Source organism: Pygocentrus nattereri, chromosome 6 (genome assembly GCF_015220715.1).
Source record: "Pygocentrus nattereri isolate fPygNat1 chromosome 6, fPygNat1.pri, whole genome shotgun sequence".
Taxonomy (NCBI): domain Eukaryota; kingdom Metazoa; phylum Chordata; class Actinopteri; order Characiformes; family Serrasalmidae; genus Pygocentrus; species Pygocentrus nattereri.
The window spans coordinates 15,306,312-15,328,567 of NC_051216.1; the positions used below are offsets into that span (position 1 = coordinate 15,306,312).

Here is a 22,256-nt window from a genome sequence, read left to right on the forward strand (position 1 = left end):
AAGCTTCTAATGCAGAGCATGACTGAACAGTTTGGCAGGGCATACGGGAACGTCATTATTAAAATATCCTGCAAAACAAAAATGTTCTGTAAAGCCAATGGAGAATGACAAAGCGCTTAAAGCTTTTTAACAGGTAATTGTTAAGAAGAGTGTTTGTGGTATATATATCGCTGCTGTCGGAAGAAAACCTCATATCTCCATTTGTCACAATTGGCCCCTCCCAGTCATGCATGTGCTCTTGTTTACTTTCCAGTCATGTCCACGTGCATTTGTTGTGTTTACCTCCCGGTCCTGCTCCCTTGTTTTCTAGACTCTGTCCCTGATTTGTTCCCCCTGTTTTCCACCTGTACCTTGTGAACCATTGTTCTCCCTGTTGTATTTAAGCCCTTTATTTTCCCCTTGTGTTTGCTGGTCTTTGTATGTATGAATTGTGTTGATTGAAGCGTTTGGTGTTTTTGTTCTTCTTGCTACCGTTGTTTGTTTTCCCTGTGTTCTTTTGTCATGTCGGACTCTCTATCTCTCCATGTTGGCTATTTGAACCTGGACTGTTACGACCATGACCCTGGATTTGCCCCAAATAAATCTTGCTTTTCTCAGCATGTGCGTCCGCTGCCTCATCGCTCCACATTACACCATTTTTGTCATTTTTCAGGTTTTGACAAAATTTGAAAATACCAGTTGGTCTTTACATTGTGTATAAATTTTATGATGAATGGACCAAAAGAAACGACCCAAAATGACTTGGAAAAACGCCTGGTTCCATTGATTTACATTAAAAATAAAGTGTGTTTTTTTCTTCTTCTGTAAAGTTACCATTTTGGAGATACAAGGTTTTGTTTCTGACAACAGCTCTCTCTCTCTCTATCTATCTATCTATCTATCTATATATATATATAATATATATATATATATATATATATATATATATATATATATATATATATGTATAAGTAAGAACGTTTTGATTCAATTGGATCTGATGTTAGAAAAAAATAACACACGCCAGCATAAGAGGACTTTAGTCTCATTAATGCAATTTTGAGGTTTGAGACATACTCACAATAGTCTTAACTGAAAAATTCAGTAGTACATTAAAAAAAATTTTGTAAATCTCAAATGTAGGAAAGGGCAATGCTGCATGGTTTTATGGCATCCTACCATACATCTGTTAATGCTATTTCTGAGATTTGCTGGATCAGTTTGAAAAAGAGGTGTTTAGACTGTTACATTCTGTGTAATTCTTCACTTTGGTCATCAAAATTAAAGCAGCAGTTACTATTTTATGTGACTTGCTTTTTGCATAAATAAAGTTTTGGATCATGTTTCTGTTATATTTTGTGCTTTTGATGGGCATTTTGTTGATTTTGCCCTTTTACACTAATTACTTAGATTGACAATGCAGATGTTGTGCATGTGCACATGCTTGTTTTATGATCTTTCTAGAATTCTGTTTGCACAAGAAAATCATTTTAATGATCAGTAAGGGGCCAAAAGTGACTGTGAATTTTAATATTCCAGTCACTTCTGTAGTCTGTAATCCACTTCCCCTTCCTTGTCTTGAAGCAGGCATAACATCTATGAGATGGTCAATATCAGCCTGCGGGGATTGTGTAGTCTCTTAGTCTTAATAAGAGCTTTTACTCAGACCGACTGAGAGCTCTCAGGGGACCAAGGACAAGCAGCACAGAAAGCCCTTGTCCATCTCAATTACAGTATGTTTCTCCTTTTTGCTCTTGAAGACTCTATTAGGATTGTGCAGTGTGAAATTTTGACTTGTTGTTTGCCATAAACATGGAAAATGTGATTTTTTTGTGAGCTTATTGTGGATATCATTAGTAATTGTGCATGCATATGCATTGTTACATAGCCCCACTGTCGTGTCTCACCATGTCGACTTTGTCGCCTTGTGCTAGTCCCGTTGTTGGGCCTTCTGTGCCTGCTCTGGTCCTCAGTCTTGCCATGCTATTGAGCCATGTCAGGCCATCTTCCCTATTGAGCCTAGGTGCATCATCCCTTTGTTGGAGGGTGCATGCCTCCAAAGCCAACGTCAGCCAGTAGCACAATTTCTATGTATGTATCTATAGATACATTGCCATTAGCATACATAATCAATTGAAAGCTTCTGTTGACATGGAAGGATTTTAAGTTACCCACAGGTCTCTTCCCAACTTATGTATCATCTTCTCCACTCAGCAGCTCATACGTCCTCATGGACTACCACTGAGGTCTCAGTCCTTCTTCATTTGCTGATGGGGGCTCTCACTTCTTTATTGCACCCTCTTCTTTGTCCCTGCCCCCCTTCATTACTCTCTCTCTCTCTCCATTTTTCAGTCACTCTCTCCCCTCCCTCCTCCTTCTGACACTCCTCACACTGCAGTAGCCAGTGGTGGAGCAGTAGGGTCCCTGTGCAGGATGCTCACAGCCGCAGCAGGGGTTTAGTGGATGGTGCCCAGTTTGGTTCACAAATGCTGGACTCTTTATTGCTGAAGCAGTGGTGGAGTAGTTCAGTCGAGCGCTGTGTGTTGGGATTCCTAGGACAGAAAAAAGAAAAGCTTGTGTGTGGCAGACATGGCCTGTCTGAACTGGTGCTTGGCTGCACTCTTCAACTGGTGGAAGTTTCTATTCTTCTGTTTTTTCCCTCTGAAGGTGTCCAGGAATGAGAAGGTAAGCCTCCACCTGTTCCAACATAGCATATATTTACCTGAGAGTCTTTGTCAGTTGAGATGCCTTGCTGTGCATCATAAACTTCATACTTAGTTAAAATGGTCCCTCTATTTCAGCTAATTTTTCATTTTATTTTTTAAATAATTTTAGCTTGGTTCTAAAATGCATGCATTGTTTCTACCTTGTTCCCTACCTTGTTCTCTTTTTTACATGTCACCAAATAGTATAACATGTTTTATTTTATTACTGTGTTATTACTGTTTACTTTGGCTACAGTTTATAGATCAGTGTGGACTATAACCTACAGCTTTGCCCATAAGGAAGTTTCATGCTGCAAGACTGTGTTTGTGTGGCAGTGTGCACTATGGTGTGGGTGTATATCATCCTCAATTGGACTGTGTTGTGTCTGTGCGCCTGTATGTTGATTCGATTTGGGCTGGCAGAGTGTCATTTGTAAGCTTAAGTGACTGAATGTGAGAAAGGACATACAGGTAAGAGAAGGAGATAAGCAGATATGTCTTCATTCAATAGACCAGGATATTATGAGCCAGCACTGTAGACAAGAATAGAGGCTAGTTAAAGTTGGATGTGTTCAGTGAAAGTGCTGGAACAGTAACATGCTTAGGTACGTATGAATGGGTAGAGATATTTCTTAGGGGTGGGCAATATAATGATATTTATTATCACTGTTGTCCTGATAAATTATCATACTTTGTCACAACATGTTCCATTATATTGATATTATGGATATGGATATAATCAGTACTGCAAAAACAGTGATCACCTGCATGTTTCATTAAAAACACAGCATGACTAGGCCTCTTCAACTAGATTTAGTGAAGTGTATGATGTGAAACACTGAATAAAAATAATTTTTATATATTATAATATAGAATATTTATAGTTTTTGGTGGTATTTCATGAATGTGGCACTGCTAGTTCTTTAAGTTTGTTCCAGCATATTACACTTCTAAAAAAACAAAATATTGTGATGCATATTGTGTATATGATGGAATATGTGATATTGCAATACACTGAGGATGTCAGAAGTGACTTCCATTGCACTTCACTCTGCTGTGATGTAATCATGTGTAGACATAAATTCATCAGTTCTGTGGATGTCATAACACTGAGATAAACTTGGATACTTGGCCATATGTTATACATTTTATTCTTGAATGTAAGTGTTTATACATCTAACTGTGGGTTAAAGGTGACAGATGTGTTGACATGATTGTTGACATAATGTGTTGACATAATGGCTCACTTTATTAAACAGTTATGCTATACAGTACAGTATAGTTTCATGGATAGAGATTAGCCACTCAGCAGTGTTGTGTGGATCAGCTGCAACAGCTGTAGTCTTAGTTCTCTCTCTGGGGTCCATAGCCTTATCTGTGCTATTCAGTGCTGGTTCACCTCCCTCCCTTCTCTTCAGGGCAGCTTTGGAAGAGACAATGTATGGTAGATGGGCACTTTAGAGTTCTTTGCATGCCATCCCCTCATACCCTCAAGGCCAATGCCTACCATATGCTTATCAAGGTTCAAACAATGACACTAGTGGATTTTTGAGGATATGGTGAATAAGGCATCGGGCCAAGCCCAGGGTAAGCCTTATATTGTCTTCTGCACACTGGCCATTGTCAATCAGCTCTGTGGTTTGATAGCAGTGGGGCCATGGTTGTGTGGTATGTCTTTGTGACAACGTTCAGGTAAACTTGTATTCTGAGAACTTGTGATGTTGACCTTTGTTATAAATTCAGTTTAATTGGTAGCATTGAGGAAAATGGGCCTGTTTAAACCTTGCGTCAACATGACTTTTTGATGATTGGGTCAAGTTTGGTTTTCTCTTGACCTCATGAAAATCCAGATCACCCGCAGGATGCATTGTGATCAGATCATGATCAGATCTCTCAAACCACATTCAGAGGTGGTAAGAGACAGATCTTGACCACATTTAACACAAGTGTAAATGTTTATCTATATACAATTACATGAGCAAAAATGCATCTGCCCAGTACTGACAATATGTGAGAGAATAAACAAGGAAATGCAAAATGGAGGATACACAAGGCTGGAGTTATGCTGAAACCAGAGCCTTCTTGCACTCTGGGCCAATGAAAGTGTCCAAGTCAACTCAATTCATAATGTGAAATAGTCAACTGATATTATAATAGGGATAAAAGTAGGGCTTGGCAATATGACAATATTTATTGTTACTGTGATAAATTATGTGACAATATGTTACTAAAAGCTTTTCTGGGCATAGTAATTAAAAACCCTTTCCAACTGCATGTTTGATTACAAAGAGAGAAATTAAATTCAAATAATCTTGATACTATTTTTAAAATGTGGCACTACTTTTTCCGACTTATCAGTTATTAGAAAAAATAAATAGGCTCCAGAGTGGTGCAACCGTCTAAGCATTGGCCCTGTCATTGGGAGATTGCGAGTTCGATCCCTGGTGATGCTACAGCCGTCCGTAGCCAGGAGTCCAAGAAAGCACAATCGGCCTCGCTCTCTGGGTGGGTAGGATGGCCCCCCTTCTCCCCCATCACTCAATGCAATGCTAGTCAGCGCAGGCGTCTGTTAGCTGAGGTAACAGATCTGGTGGTTGGCCCTTTCCTTCAAGTGCATTTGGCTGTCCAATGATGTTGTGTGAGCGGCAGTTTGAAAAGAAGTGGTGTGTGGTTTCACAGGTCTTGGAGGATGCCTGTGTTAGCCTTCATCCTCCTAGCATTGGTAGTATTGTGTGATTGGAGGAGTTCTAAAGTAGTGGGTGGAACTGGAGATGACTAAATTGGGGAGAAAATCTAAATTAAAGTAAATTAAAGTGTATCAAGAAAATTTCTTGCAGTATTATCAAAACACATTTTTGACATATCACCCAGCTCTAGGAAAAAGTCAACAAAAGTAAAAAGCATACATCAATGTATGTGTTGATGGTCATTTTTATATCAGATCTAATTTGGTCAATTTAGAGAAAAGAGCAAATCTGTTCTACTACTGCTCAATCTGATTTGATACCATTGACCATAATATTTTCTTAGATAGACATTAGAACTGGGCTGGACTGCGCTGACAACGGAACAGTGCTAAAATGGTTCAGTTTATGCCTGCAGTGAAGGGACTACTTTGTGTATATTGAAAATAATGTTTCTGAAAGAGTGCCAGTAACCTGCGGTGTTCCCCACTGTTCAATTCTTGGACCACTCTTATTCCCTTTGTACATGCTGCCTCTTGGTCAAACACTGCAAGACTATGGGATATCTTACCACAGCTATGCAGATGATGTTCAGATCTACTTGTCCCTGTCCCCAGACAACTATGGTTCCTTTGACTCATTTTGTAATGAGTCATCAATAACTGGATGGAACCAAACTTTCTGCTGTTGAATAAAGACAAAATCAAGATTATTTTATTTGGTAATAGTAATAAGAGGAACAGAGTAGCTGCCTATCTGGATTTAAGAGCCCTAAAATCTAAAGATCTAGTATGTAATCTCAGTGTACTAATGAACAATGTTCTTAGTTTTAGAAGTCATGTCAAAGCAGTTACTAAATCATCTTTATATCATTATAAGAACATTGACAAGATCAGAGATTTTTGGACTAAAGCAGACCTGGAGAAACTCATCCATGCCTTTCTAGCAGGATCGATTACTGTAATGGTCTCCTAACTGGACTCCCAAAAAAGACAATCATGCAAAATGCAGCTGCCAGAGTTCTCAGAAGGAGTAAAAGAAGGGAACACATCACCCCCATTCTTAAATCCTTATTTTGGCTACCAACCTGTTACAGCATCAACTTTAAGATACTATTACTGGTCTATAAATTGCTCAGTGGTGCAGGACCAGCATATTTATTTCATATGTTGCAGCGATATAAACCGAGCAGAACTCTCAGATCATTATGAGCTAGTCAGTCCTGCTGAAGGTAAAGACTAAACATAGAGAAGCTATATCTGGCTACTTCGCCGCTCTTAAATGGGACCAGTTGACAGAAAACATTAGAAGAGCCTTGGCACTAGACATTTTGAAATCAAAGCTTAAAATGTTCCTATTTGAGCAGACTTAAGCTCAGTTTAAAACACTTTTAACGTTTCTAGCCCTTTCCCTCTGCAATAGCACTTTAATTAAATTTTTAATTTTAATGTTAATTTTTAATGATCCTAATGTATTTTTTTATTTGATTTGTAATGAAATGATATTTGGTGGTTTTCTCTTTAAAATCTATTGTTTTAGTCATGGTTTAATCATGTTTTTAATTTCCATGCTCGTTTACTCTTTAAACGACTCGTTAGTAAATTACTGTGAATGTCTGCAGGTGCTATAAATGAACTTGCCATGCTTTGCCTAATACAAGGTGTTTCAGGCTCAACTAGTCCCGAACAAGATCTCTCGTCAAATGAGTCACAAGTCAGAAAAATGTACATTATGAATACCCTGTTCAATCAAAGTGGATACTAAATATTCCTGAATAATCTGCTGCTTTAGTGCCTGGACATTTCATATTTTTTACTCTTAAAATCATGAAGTACGTTAACTGAACTATATACTTTTGCTATCAGCATAGAAGTTATAGGCTTTGGTGTAACTGTATACCGGTGAAGAGATCACACATGTGGCCACATTACAACCTAAAAATGCCAGGCTTATTACATACTAAGGCTTATTATTTAGTAATTACAGGAACATTAATGCAAACTTGCAAATTTTAGGATATAGAGGTGTGTATTTAAATTTTGGGCCTGCCATGTAAGGGGTTAACCTCTTAAACTGCAAGTCTGGGCCTACACTTCAATTCCCTTATGAGCACATAACTTACATATTCATTTCATAGTAGTTACTGAATAATTTATAGCATTTGCTTAAGCTTTAAGATTAATAATTGAATAAGAGGTTAAATGTGCTGTGGTATGGTTGTATAACAGCATTAGTGCCTATATGGTAAAATGGTGGTATGCTTGTGTTTGTACCAGCTGTGAGAGCGTCATCGGTAAGCTTAAGAGGATTGATGTGCATACTGATAGAGATAGAGGAGATGAATGTTAAAGAGAGAGATAAGTAGATCAGACATATTTATGAGTCTTCATACAATATACCAGGATATTACTACTTGTTTTTATGACCAAGGTCCAGTCACATAAATTTGAGGTTGGATATGTAAGCCACAGCCACTGAAACTCACCTGCCAGCTCTGTATGCTAATATGGACATGCACATTCCTGATTGTTTGCTGAGGCAGGAGTCAAACATATGCTTAAAGCACATTATTTGAAAACCCCAAGTCATTTTTCATGTTCACATTGGAATGCATGCATCACACAGGACGAAAAAGAGATACTTGATTGGATCATTTTTGTTTCCTCAGGTGCAAAGAACACAAAAGGACCCTTCAGAGTGCATTAGTGGTCATGTAGGTCCTAATTATCTACCTTAATTGAGCAGAAAAGGTTCACTTATACAAGTAGGCCGGTATATGAATAGTTATATGAACAAGGAATTCCACTTTGCTGCAGACTGTCTGTATGTGTATGCAAATATGAGCAGCACAAAAAGAAAGAACCATTTAATTATGAAATGTATTATTAATAACCATAATTACTTACAGAATACCAATTTGTCCTGAATGACAGAGTCTTATTGTGCTGCCACATTCAATTTCAGAACTTTGTGTTCATTCCAGTTAGTCCTTCAGTTGTTTAAACACATCTGTGATTGATTCATGATGATCCATGGAATCAAATTTACTGTATTAGAGAAAGAGAGAGGACGGCACAGAGAGAATGTGAGCAAGAAAGAGAGGGAGAGTGAGGAATTAAGACAGAGGGAGAGTGAGCAAGGGAGAAAGAAAGATTGCACTTTCAGTAATTAAAGAAAGCCAGTTAGCTGGCTGTTCCATCCTGGCTGTCTATATATGCAGCAGGATTGCAGTCAGAATATAATCTTAGCAAGCACTTTTCTTTCAGCCTTGGATCAATCTTGAGCTATCGGCACTTTAATAGCAGACCATGCTGTTCTTTGCTGTGCTTATGGTTGGGTAGGATTAAGCACTTTTCTTCTCATTTAACTAATGTCCTCGTGGTTCATAAATTCAGAACCACACGAGTGGCAGAGGAGGATGAAGCTACCCCTCTTTTCTTATAGTGACATGCACCTTTCTTCTGGCTGTATGTTTTCCTATTAAGTGTCATTAAAATACGTTCTACCTGCAAAAATGTCATTATTTCTTCTGAGATCTGTTGGTTTCTTTTGGTTTATTACACCACATTATACATAAAAATTTTAAAATAAAGGTATAGAAAAGGGTTCTCTGAAGTGATACCTTAGAAGAACCTTAAAGCACCTTTAAAGAAATGTTTCTTTTAAAAATTCAATTAAAACCAGTCGAGCTTACTATATAGCAGTGGGTAACACCTCTGTCCTGTCTGCTGCAGACTGGGGTTCGATTGCCCACCCAGGCCAAGCACCCTATGCTATACTAATAAGAGACTGTGAGCAAGACTCCTTACACTGCGTTTGTCTACCTCTGTAAAGTCATGAGATTGTAAGTTGCTTCGGATAAGAATGTCTGCCAAATGCTATAAACATTTAATTGAAAGGTTCTTTAGAGAACCAATAGATTCTTCTATGGCATCACTCTAAAGGACACTATTTGGCATCTTTACACGTTACATTTACAATCAGGATTATGCACACATACCAGGACACATAAGTAGCAATCATACATGAGCTGATTTATCACATATGGATTACAGAAGTTAATTAATGGCATGCAGGCAAACAGGGTGAATTGAGGTAATTAGCATAGCTAGAAGGGCGGCGGGGAGGGGGGGGGGGGGTAATACAGACAAACCTGCATGTCAGTAAGCCACAATATCAGTTGTCTAGTAGTGTAATGTGAAGTGATGCTAAATTCCAGTCTTGTAAAGCTTTAATAAAAAAATATTGATTAACTAAAAACACTTCATCTGAAGCTTCAATACCCAATTGCTACAATTCCCCAGTTTAATATATTGTACTTCATTAAAATAAGACAATGATGGTAGCTTTGGTGCTTCTCTCATATTTTAAAAGTTTGCTTATTTCAAAGTAGTTTTTTTCCAGTATATATCTAACATGTTAAACAGTTTCATGACATTGCTTTATGTGATGAAGCTTTTAGAGGTATTAAACTCTTCAGTTTCCAATGTGACCATCACTGTGACCAATTCTGACTTGGTAAGTTTCTCTAGAACAGATCATTTCACATCAAGCCACTCTGAATGACTTTGTTAACATCTCAACAATTTCACTCAGCAGAAAATTTTAAAAATCGATGGAATTTTCCTTTAGGAGTGTTCAAGTGTGCTTATATCATAGTAGTAAGATAATATTTCATGAACTATATCTGATCTAGGTACCCCAACACTTAATATTACAGTTCAAGACATCAAACGGTTCTCCAGGCACACCCAGATCGAAAGACATCAAATGAAATCTTAGACTGAAATAGCGCTGAATGACAGTTGGCAGCAAGAGACACATGCTCATGAGTAATTACTGGGTATTATGAATCAGGTAACAAGGCAAGCTTAGAGTTAGCCCTCTCATTTAATCCCTCTGCTGTGGATATATTTTGTGGGTGAATCAGAGGCTTTTACTTTTCTTGAAGGCATTGATTCAAATCTGGTGAGGCTTTGCGTCTCTGTAAATACGCATGTAGGTTGTCAGTGAACTGAATACTCACTGCTGATGTGAGATATGAGGAATAATGTGATATAATGCACACAAAAGTATACAGAACTGATTGGATTTCCTGAGTATAGAGCGAGAAAAGTTTGATGTTAGCTGTGATTGTTGGTTTTAATGGTTTGACGTGGCACTCACTGCTGTGGTATGTAATGTGCCCCTGTGATGTCAAACCACAAGGGTATTTTCACTATGAGCTCCATTATAGACTCTTTGAGAAGAGGAATCTAGAGTTTTCTGTGACATCATCGCTTTGGTTATGAAAGTAACTGTGTTTGCTGGTTTGGGGGAGAGGGGTTCGGGGGGCTAGAGGCTGTTTGTAAATGTGTTTGAGGAGCTTTTTACAGGTCCCTCCCTCTCTCTCTCTCTCTCTCTCTCTCTCTTGTTTGAAGCAGGCTTCCCATGTTCAAAGAGACCACTCAGAAATACATGCTCATACATGTGAGGCTTAGGTCAGGGTGGGCGTGTCCACCTTGTTTTTCACTGGGGATTGGGCCATGTGTTAGGGGGGAGCATGTTTTACAGGGGGAGAGGGAGTGAGTGTGTTGGGAGAGTGTTTGGGTAAGAGAAAGAGAAAGTAAAGTTTGTCCGATGGACTCCAACGAGTGAGCTTTGTGCTTGTGATAAAAGCTGTGACTCCATATAAAAGAACAAAACTGTCTGTTCATATTAAAATGGTTAACCCCTAAATGGCCCATACCACAGAAACCACATTTTCTGTACTGTTTTTAAAAGAGTTTGGTGTAGTTTGTAAACTGTTGAAGTTTCAAAACAGTAGTGTGTAATAGAGGTGGTCAATATGACAGTATTTTATTATCAGGCTAGTTATGTGAAATACAGCATGTTATAGATATGGCCTGTATAGCTTATACAGAGAGCAGAATTAGTCCTGTTTAATTAAGCTTGGTGCAGTAGTTTGTGAAACATTGAGTTTTAATGGCTGTTTTTAAATGTGACACTAGTATTGCATTGTGTCTGTGTCATTATATGCATCATATATTTTGAAAATGTTGATATGATATATATGAGATATATTGCTGCTATCGGAACAAAACCTTGTATCTCCAAAATTACGACTTTACAGGAGAAGGAAAAAACCTACTTTACATGTAATGTAAGTCAATGTAACCAGACCAAGGGTATTTTCAAATGATGTCAAAAACTGACCAGTTCTGAAAATGGAGATACAAGGTTTTATTCCCGACAGCAGTGATATGCTACTTTACATAATGATGAGCCCTTGCAGCTGCCTGTGTTTCTGGTAACTGGATGTTTATTTCATGTCAGATGCATTTCTGAACCTTTTTTAGTAGTCAGTGGTTCTTCACAGGCTGCACCAAATGCGCATCTCACTCTGGCAAAATGGGGGTTCCAACCTGTTCCATTCTTTTACATGCAGAGCCAATTAGTTTGTCATTTGAACTCAGGAGTGAAGCGGATCCAGTCAAATTACATGCTCGCACTTTCTGCAGCATTCAAAACTAAGTTAAAAATAATAATTTACTCAAATGTGATGATATCATTGGCTTAGTAGTTGTCATGTAGCTCCTGCAGTGTTCTAACAGTGTGGGGAACCTACTGTTATAATGAAGCATTGACACGAATAATGGTAAAAACTTATTTCATTGCAAAAAATATGCCATCTGTCTAGTTTTAAAATTTCAAAACTTCAAAAAAAGAGCTTATATTCCTTCTTAAAGAGTTGGGTTGGTGTGGAATGGACGTAGTCATTCGTGCTCCACAAACACTGTGCTTATGTGTCTCTGACAGGACACGTCTGCAGTGAATTCATTGTTAGAGTAAATGTTTGCATTGCAAAAGTGTTCTCTGGTTGTCTGTGATGGTTTGTGTTATACCGGCATGTTATTTTGTGTTTATTCATATTTACTGTAAGCGGAAGACCAGCTGGAGTCCGGCAGCGTTTGCTCACCCCCTTGCTTCTCTAGTTCTGTGGCTAACCACCAAGCATTCACTCTTCAGTACTGTAAGCTTTTGTTACCAAGAAAAAGCAATTGTATTGTTTAACAATGATTCCTGATGACTCGTCTTCTTCACTGATGCCACAGCATCATGCACTCCCTAGTTAATATGAAGATGAAAACTAACTAACTGAAGAAGGAAACTAACAGGCTTACATATGTGGACCTATTCACCCTACAGCACTTAAGCCCCACCTAATGAAGCCAATGAATGACCCAATGAAGCACAACACAATGCGTCAGAGCAAAGATCATTTATGTGTAACGAAGAAACATTTACAAAAAACAATGCATAATTCTAAGGGATAAAAAGAGGTATGGTGATGAACAAATGATTTACATCATTTTTATGATACCTAAAACCACACAATACCCTTTAATTTACCCTTTTTATTTACAAACCTACTGCTTTCTTTCACCCAGAACACCCTTTCTTTGTTTCTTCTATTCTTTCTTCCCTGAACACGTCCCATCATCAGCAGTGGTTACACAGTCCCCTTCAAAAGCTGCTCTGCAACAGAGAGACATTTGACCTAAAGTCCTGCAGTAGATTATCCCTCTGCTTTATTTCCATAATGGTGGCAAGGACTCATAATGCATTTGATTTCTTTCAGATGGAAGGTACGGCTGAAGGTTGAATGATTACTGATGCAGAGCCATGCTGGATTTGATTAGGCGCATATAAAAACTGTCCTGGTTTTCAGTGTCCATGCCTCTGGCTTTCCGGCATGGGCTGTATCCTTATCCTCTTTTCCTCTTGCTTATCCACTGGCACTTTGCCTAGAGCCTGATTTCTGACTCTGTCACTACAGATTACATGTTTAAGCCTAACTCTGATTATGCTATTTTGTTGTTTTTTAATGAGATAAAAGCTTGAATCATCTCTCTGTCTGCTTGTGTCCTTGCTCAGCGTAACTGGTTTTGGTTATGAAAGGAAAGACATAAGTGAAAACATACAGCATTTAAAAGATAAAAGTGACCATGTGCACTTTCTATTGGTGTATATATGCATTCCCCATACGAGCTGCAGATACATTCATGTCAGTGAAGACTCAGGAAGTTATATGCTTCTTTTTGCCTTTTTCTCTTTGTGTTAATTGTTTTTTAAGTAAGCAAACTGAAGAAGCATAAATCAGTGAACTATAATGTGGTTAGTGGCCACTAGAGGGCGATCGCAGGCGTGCTCTGCTTGGAATGTGACTCTTGGACAGTACTGCACTTATTTAATTAGCTCCTGCAGGGTTTTAGATGATGCCTGTTGTGTCAGACAAAACTTGCTTTTGCAATGTAATATTTTCCAGATGGGTAAAAGATCAGGGACATTTTCACCCACGTTTAATCTGCCGTGTATCTGCTTTTCACATGCCCCATGTGTTCTGTATCGAGGCTCCCTACCAAAGCCCTGTGTAAAAGGGTTTAAAAGCATAACCAGCTTTCACTGTTCACCACAGCTAGACGCTAAGCAGGGCTAATGCTGCAGGTGTAGGAGTTAGATGTAATGTAGTTTCTCAAGGGCAGTGATGTGAGAATGTGCAGGTCTGTGATGTCTCTTTGTTTTTTTGTGTCATATACTAATGTCCATATATCTAATGTCCAATACCAAAAAATGTACCTCATGTTGATTGTTTTAGGAGCATTAGGTTACATGTGTTACTGAATAAAACCACCTTTTTGGTTTAGCTATGCTTATTTGCATCCCTCTGCCCATCTGTGTCTGATCAGCACTTTGTTTCACCCATGGGCAGAATACCACATCAATATAACGCTGCTGTTTTTAAGTTAAGAAGGAATGGAATACTAGATATTGAACTGCTTACCGTGTTGTAATATCTAGAGAGCATTGAACTGTTGATACTTTGCACAGCTCTAATATTGTAACAGGAATGGGAAAAAAATTCATATCAGTATTTAATATTAATATGAGAATATTGGTGCATTAGGCCAGTCATTTGGGTTTGATTGCTTAGTTTTATGCAGTTGATAGGCCATAGGGTAGAATTCATTCTTGCCTGGAACTGGAAATGAAATTAAACAGGAATTCCACCATTTTTACATTTCTGAATAACCATTAAGGTGGAAACAAGTCAGTCAGAGTGGTGTGATATGAAAAGTGGACTTACCGAGTCAGAATTGCTCACAGAGGTGGTGACAGGAACTGGACGTCTGAAGTGTTTAATGTCTCTAAAAGCTCCCTCACGGAAAGTTATTATATGAACATGCTGCCTGATATCTGAGGCAATGGGGGCGTTTACATAATCAGATTTCTGCAGTTGTCTGATTATTTAAATGGTCATGTTAACACCATACTCCAATATAGAAATCCAACTGAGAAATCTGATAAAGATTCTTCTAGATGTAGTTCATGTGTATGTTCGTATTTTCAGGTCAAGTGTTACAATTATTTTTTATTTATTTATTTATTAAAAAAAAACCTGTGGTATGAAATTTGAGTGATGTCACGTCTTCTTCTGTGAGTTCATTGGCTGGCTGCAAAGGAAAAATCTTGATTACTATCTGACTCATATAGACCTGGAGTTTCCCATTATCTGATTATCTGAAGTGCATATAAACAAGTTGATCTGATTTCTGACAAAATCTGATTTTCTGCAGTTATTGGATTATTAAGTGTGTGTAAACGCACTCATTGTTTTATGTTTTTTCCATTCATGCTGGAGCAGTACATGTAAGGTGTTGTCAGACAAAACAGCACACAAGGAAAACTGATTTTTGCTCCTTTTTTTTTTTACCACTGACAACATTAAAACTCAGGGGACTCATGGGGACTCATTGGTCTTTCTGGATAGTAAACAATATGCCTGTATTTGTGCTGTAGACATTGTGATTCCTGGTTCTTATCACCACCACTGTTAAGAAATCTGAGGTAATTATTTTCTCTACAGTGAACCGTTTCACATCAAACCACTCTGAATGATCTCGTTTAATTATCTCAGTGATTTATACAGGAATTGTGAAAAAGTGGTGGAATTCCCTTTTACTTTCTGTGGAGGTCAAAATTATTCCAAATTCATGATCCTGTTGAATACATTAGTGATTCTAGTGCTCTAACACACACCTGGCCTATATATGACCCCTGCCTCTGGGTGTTCCTGCTCAGTGCTCATTGTGGGTCTGTGAGTGGAGAGCTTTATGTAGAGTGACAAAGAGATTATTATTATTAATAATAAAAAATAGCATGTCATGGATACCCACTGCATGCGGTGTCAACATATATGCTGTTTAATTTTGGTAGATACATAGCTAACTGTCTGCCAAGCCTGTTGCCACTAAATAAACTCTCACTGCAGTCTTACATTATCCTCTCCCCACATTACTGAACCTGTCCCAGACACTGTGAAGGACCAAAGGGAGTACCGTCTCTGCACCTTCTTCCTGTTTGATGTTTGAGTATACTTTACCTGCTCCAGTTTAGAGAAAGTCTCTTTCACAAGCTTTAGGGGTGGCCTCAGCATCCCAAATTGTTTCAAGATGATGTTTCTGGCTTTGCTGTATGTGCAGTGAGTCATCTTGCATGAGAAAAGGTAAACACTCTGGCTTTCTAGTTTACTCTCTGCACTGATGCTGGCAACAAAAACCCACACATTCCTGTCAAAAGCATAGAGACGCTTCATTTATTCGTTTATTACTGCCTCACAAGGGGAAAGTTGTTTTGTAGTCAAGATACATGTCTATATGATGTAACAGAGCTTACAAAACACATAAAAGCAGTTATTAAAAAGAAAAAGATCATGCATGCTATAGAAAGTAAAAGTGCGTACTGGAAGTCTAAGCAAGTTACATATTCATTTGTGCCTATTATTAAACATTGGAGTCATAGCAGATTTAGAAATGTTTGAAATCTGGTGCCCCACAACTTCAGAACTTCTGTGTAAGCCTCAAATTAACCATATTTCAGGTACTGCTGTTAAGCTTATTTCAGACTCATCTCATGAGATGAGAGAGTGGAGTGTCAGAGGATTATAAAAAACAGTTTACAGAATTCCGTCACTACTAAGCAAGTGTCCAGACTGGAATAATGTCTGTAGAATAATGGTTTCATGTGACATTGTCTAAAACTTTCAATTCAGTAATTATTAGTTTTCCAGGTAATTCAGTTTGGTTTCCATCCTTGAAATCAGTCCCTCTCATCAGTGCGTTTGGTTGCATAAACCGTTGATGGAATGATCTCATTACTTGTTGAATTGGTCAACTTGAAAAACAAAAGTATAACCGAGCTTTGAACAGGCTTTGGGTTTTGGGACTATGTGCCTATTTTAACCTTTGGCAGCAGTTAAAAGCTAGAGACACAAATGGCTTTCTAAACTGGTAATGTGCTCTCTGACGTTAATTGGTCAATACCTACAGAGCAAAAAATATGACTTCTCCTCTATACAAAATTGGTAATAGACATTTAATGACTTTAGTACAGATATAAATATAGAATATAACTATATCAAATATATCCACCTTAGTTTCTTCTGGGGGGCTCATCTTTTATCATCTTTCATGGAAAGCACAGTCAATGACCAAAACTAGGCTTCTGGGTGCACCCTATCAGAGTGAAGTGGCCAGAGAGGTGGCAGGGCTAATGTTGTGCATGCAACAATGTCAAATGGCTGGGCTTTTAAAAATCAATTGCAAAGTCAAGTCTCAGTTTTTTTTTCAATGGGATTTTGGGGCTTATTTCATTAAAAGAGGAAAAAATGCTCTCGCAAAGACATTTATCTGAGCCAGTCAACTTAGGCAGTATAGAATTGGATATTTTTACACAGAATATTGAAGAAATGAATTGAATTTTGACATCTGAGCTGAAAAATCAAACCTGAAAGTATGTGTATTGTTGGTCACACAGTGTACATGGATATTAACATTAACATATGAACATTTTAAAGGCATAGATTCAAGACTTTCACATTGCATGAAATCAAATTTAGATTTTTTTTTGGATCGTTACACCTTTTAAGCTTGAGTATTAAGTTGAACATGTTCAAGCATATTCGAATTTTTAAAACGTCTAATAGTACAAACTAGACGGTTCACACAGATCAGACTACCTTTAAAAAAATCCAAAACTTTCTTATCTATTATCTAATTGGATTCATATGCTTCTATTTGCTTAGTAACATGCTGTAAAAGTTTCAGCAACATAGAGAATCAGCTTATCCCCCCACATTGTCCTGTTTCTCCTGCTCTGTCCCCAGTCTCCTCTAAGGCAGTGGTGCTGGAGGAGACCGGCCATCGCTATATTGTATTGCTTCTCATCTGATGATGCTACTCAAAATAGCATGCAGTGAAAGTGCATCCGCAGTGCTCTGTTTGTGTGTTTATATTTAGCAGGTCTGTTGAGCGAAGTGGCACTCATAAAAGGATTGATTAGAGTGGTGGGGCAAAAGTTCCTGCCACTGCTGGCACCCTGGCAGCCATGGCATTGTGGGATAAAACCGAGCTGATCATCCGTCCTTCATTTGTGTATTGCTCACCTCACTACTTGCAGAGAGGTATCAGTCCAGCCTGCCACAACCCACAGAACATATTATCTGCCATACTGTTCATGTTATCTGCTGTCATGCTATCTATCTACAAGAGTCTGAAACCTTAGAGCAGTGAGTAGAGCTATGTAAAGTATAAACTGAGCCAGCAACTCCATGTCACCATTCATTCTTGGAAAGGCTACTTATAAATGCATGATCCATGTCTGATACCAGATGACATATGCCATATGAGCAAATGGATGTTTTATTTTTGGAAAAGATTTTTAGATGTTTATTTCCAGATTTAACCCTCAGCTGCAATGAAAAATCTTTTCCAGGCAGTGAGACTGTATGTTGTTTTTAGAGCATCATTATTTTTATTTTATTCATTATTTTCAGGTCTTTAAGTTATAGACAGTATTTTTCCAGTGAAACTACAGATATTGGGCTCAGAGGCAAGCTCCAGTTTATCAATGTAGACCATTTCCTTCTCTTATCAAAGACAAGTCGTTAACCCCTTAAACTCTCAGTTCACTGTCATAGCAACAGTATCACTTACATATTCATTTAATAGTAGTTACCAAATAATTCCTAGAAATTACTGAATAATGAGTAATAAAATTAAAAACTACACTATTAGCCTAGAATTCAGGTTCAGAAAAGGTTGATTATAGCTGTAGACAGTTTTAATGGGGTCTAGGTGGCCAAAAGCTGCACAAATTCTTTCAGTTTAGTTAACAAAATAAAACCGATAGAGCATACATACTGGAGCCAGTTAAAAATAAAATAGTTTTTAAGTCTATTGCATCATATCTTTTAGAAGCATGAGCCTTACAGAAGATGCTGAAAATTGATGATCATGTAATAAAAGTACTGATATGTCTTATTTTAAGTAGTTCTACTTTTAAAACTGCTATTAAAAAGCTTGTTATTCCTGATACTCAGGTTACCAAACTAGCTAATGAATGCAAATGACAGAATGGACTCAAAAAAGGAGCTATGAAACAAATATATGATAGCTGATAAATAATAAATAAATAAATGATAGCTGTGAGCATATCTGAAGTAAAACAGTGTCTCTTGGCCCTTTGTAAAAATCCAACACTAAAAAAAGGTACAAAATCCAGTGGCTGGAGTAAAATACAAAACCAGTTTTTCAATGATAAAAATATGTAAATGTACATTGCACAAATTTTAGACATGCTGCCATTCATTATAATTTAAGCTGATCATTATTTCAACTAATTTTACAATAAAATAAAGATCAACAATCATTAAAATGTACACAAATATCTTTAAAATAAAGATGATTATATTTCTGTAAATTAACAGTATGTACAAATATATATGGTTCACTTATGTGCATTTAAGCTTTTGTTTAAACAAATAACAGCATTTTAACAGTGAAAATCTTTTTTTTTACAGTTTAATATATAATATATTGTCAATGATTGCATTGATACTTAACTCCATGTTCTTCTGTGTGGATGATGTTTGGTTAACCCTTGAATGGCCAGGGCCCATCAGTAGGCCCAAGGTTTTGTTACACACTTCTGTAACCTCAGAATAGCTCAGCCACTTAGCAACAAAGTCCCTGTAGTTACTGAATAATAAGCCTTAGTATGTAGTAAGCATAATATTTTAAAGAGTTAACACAAATCACACTGAACATGCTGAATCATAGTGATTGTACTCAGAGACATTCAGGACTTTTACATTCAGGAATTTTGTGCTTGGTCCAATGGGAGCAACTGGGGGTACAGGTTTAGACACTGAAGTGGTCACCCTGTTTCCTAAATGGGCCACATGAATTAAAGGACAGAGTATGCAGGGCAGCTTCATCAAGCTGCAGAGGAGTAAATGCCATGGGATTAGAGAATGAGAGAGAGAGAGAAATAGAGAGAGAGAGAGACCCACAGGGAGAGCACACATCACCCATCTGCCTCTCTCACCAGCCGCCTAATTTAGGGTTGATGGATGGAGGTCCTAATGAAGTCATTCTACTTTTACAGCCCTTTGCTCTTGTCTGTTTGCTATTGGCGTCTGGATCTGTCTTTGATGGCTGCCTTACGGCCTTAAAAAGAAAAAAAGCACAGCACAGTTGCAGCATGGTTTATATCTGGGACAGAAAAATAGAGCCAAGGCTGTAGAAGAGATTTGCAGATGTTTCAAGGGATGAGGGAGACGTCTGAGACTGAGAGTGGCCATGCGGCTGAGCAGAGAGAAAAAGGGGTTTGAGAGAGAGAGAGAGAGAGAGAGAGAGAGAAAGAGAGAGAGAGAGAGAGAGAGAGAGAGAAAGAGAGAGAGAGAGAGAGAGAAAGAGAAGGTTAATGAAAAATTAAAGTGACATTAGCACAAACATGAGTGAGCACACTTAGAGAAAAGCCCAGAATGGGGGAGCCCAAAGAGGGAGGCAGGGGGTAGAAGGAGTGAATGAAAATAAGAATGAAGAGAGACAGGGAGGGAGAGAGAGTGAGTGAGAGAGAGAAAGAGACAGAGAGAGGGGTAGAGGAGGGGCTAAGAGGGGAATATGGGGAGGGGAGAGATGGAGATAAATAAAAGGGACTTGCAGTCACCTCCCCCTTTGCTCCTGTGGAGCTGAGTTGCTTGACCCCAAAAGCTTTGTGAGTTTCACTGAAGAAGTAAGAGAGAGAGAGATAGAGAGAGCGAGAGGGAGGGAAGGACCAAGGCGGACTCTCAGAATAAGAGAGAGAGTGAGACAGGGAATGAAAGGAGGGAGTGAGAGAGAGAGAGGCAGCAGCAGTTGATCCGTGCTCTCCACAGCGTGTCATGGATTTGTGCGGCAGTAGAGCTGTAGCGTGTGGATTGGTCTGGGATTCTGCACTGGGTCCAGTGGAATAGTAATAGGAATCCTGAGCCTGCTCCAAAGGAATAATCTGGAATCCTGCTCCTGATCCGGAGCAGTCAGCGTGATCTCATGATGCCCTCCGTGTCCCTCAGCTTGCCGGCAGCGCTGGCTGGCCGAGCACGCACCTGGGTCTGCCTGTCCTGCATGTTCTGGGTAAGCCACAGGACACTGAGTGGTCAGCTTTTGATGTGACCCCAAATGAGGGGCTGCTTTATGAAGTACTAAAGGACTTCTGATTCAGTACTACTTTCCTATGTTAATACATTGTGCTGTATAATGTAATTATAGTATAAAACCACTTTTCTTTACTAGAATGGATAGAGTCTGCCCTAAGCATTCTAAGTTTTATGAGTCCTTACATGGGGTTGATGTTGATAATACTGCACAAAAGTCAATTTAGCAAGATGAATCAAGATGATTGTGCAACTCTGGCTTGATGCAAAAGTTATTCAAGTAGTCTTGTTCTACTTTCTGTCACTCTGATAGGGCTGTGTGCTTTCTTTCTCTGTTTTCTCTCCCTGACTCTCTCTCTCTCTCTCTTTCTGCACTCATGGGCCATGGTGATCTCCCCTGACCCCTGCTCTTTTAATTAGCATTCTTCTTTTGAGAATGGAGTGGAGAAAGATCCCAAATCCCATCTAAAAGCCCAGTGTCCTGTCACTGATTGACTGGATAAAGAAGCTGAGCATTTTCAATGCCCCTATTTGGGGGGCTATGATTAAGGGTTTAGGCTCCTAAACCTCTGCTGCCTCCAGCAGTGCGAGAACCTGCCTGGCAGGATGAGTAAAGGATGAGAGGAACTGGAGTCTACAGCTGCAGATGCAATCATATAGAAAGGAGAAGATGTAGGAAACAGGCATGCAAAATGAAACAGACATGATTTATATGCTAACAGGGTATAGAAAGAAATGCCGGTCCCGAAGACTGTATCTGGCATGTGTTTGATTTGCCTGTCGATGACTTAGAAAATGAAATGAGGCCTCCTACCTGGGTGGGAAGGGTAGAATGTATGAAGAATGAATTACATAATAGAGTGGAAATAGGTGGAATAGTACCCAGTAGGTAGAGGAACATCTGAGAACACATTTCCTCAAAACATGCTGAATAATATATGAGCTATCGGAGGCTCCTTGCGAAAGACAAGAAAAGTCTCCAAAGTCACTTAAACGCCTGTGAAAGTAAAAGTAAGTGCAAAACTGTGAAGGTTATTTGCAGATAATATCAGAGGTGTATTGACCAGTGAGAGGACAGGTTATGTCATTTCCACTTGTGTGGCTTGTTGATAAAATCTCCAGTCTGCAGCTCATTGAATGTAACTCTGACATCATGGAGACCTCTGAGACAAGGTGTTACTTACAGATAGGCTTTTTGCCACTTGGCCAAAGTAAATATTGACCCGCTGCTGAATCCCAAGTTGTCAAAGAGGTCAAAGAGCTTAATGGGATGATCAATGTCCATTAACCCATGCTAAATCAATCTAGAGTAAACATGTGGCTAGAGGATGCTGCTTTGTTTTGGTTTTGGTCTGCAGACCAGAGGCCCTG

At 38.7% G+C, this 22,256-nt stretch overlaps 1 protein-coding gene across 8 annotated transcripts in view; it reads left to right on the forward strand.

Annotated features, from left to right (window-relative positions):
* tns1b (tensin 1b) overlaps nucleotides 1-22,256 on the forward strand; it is a 271,589-nt gene that overhangs the window by 54,577 nt on the left and 194,756 nt on the right. The window contains exon 1 of one of the 8 annotated variants that reach the window (XM_037539399.1): nucleotides 20,458-20,865. The exons of the other annotated variants lie outside the window; for them this stretch is intronic. Coding sequence (XP_037395296.1) covers nucleotides 20,782-20,865 — 84 coding nt within the window. The 5' untranslated portion in view covers nucleotides 20,458-20,781. Of the gene's footprint in view, nucleotides 1-20,457; nucleotides 20,866-22,256 lie in introns of those variants that run through there. 8 annotated transcript variants of the gene reach the window in all.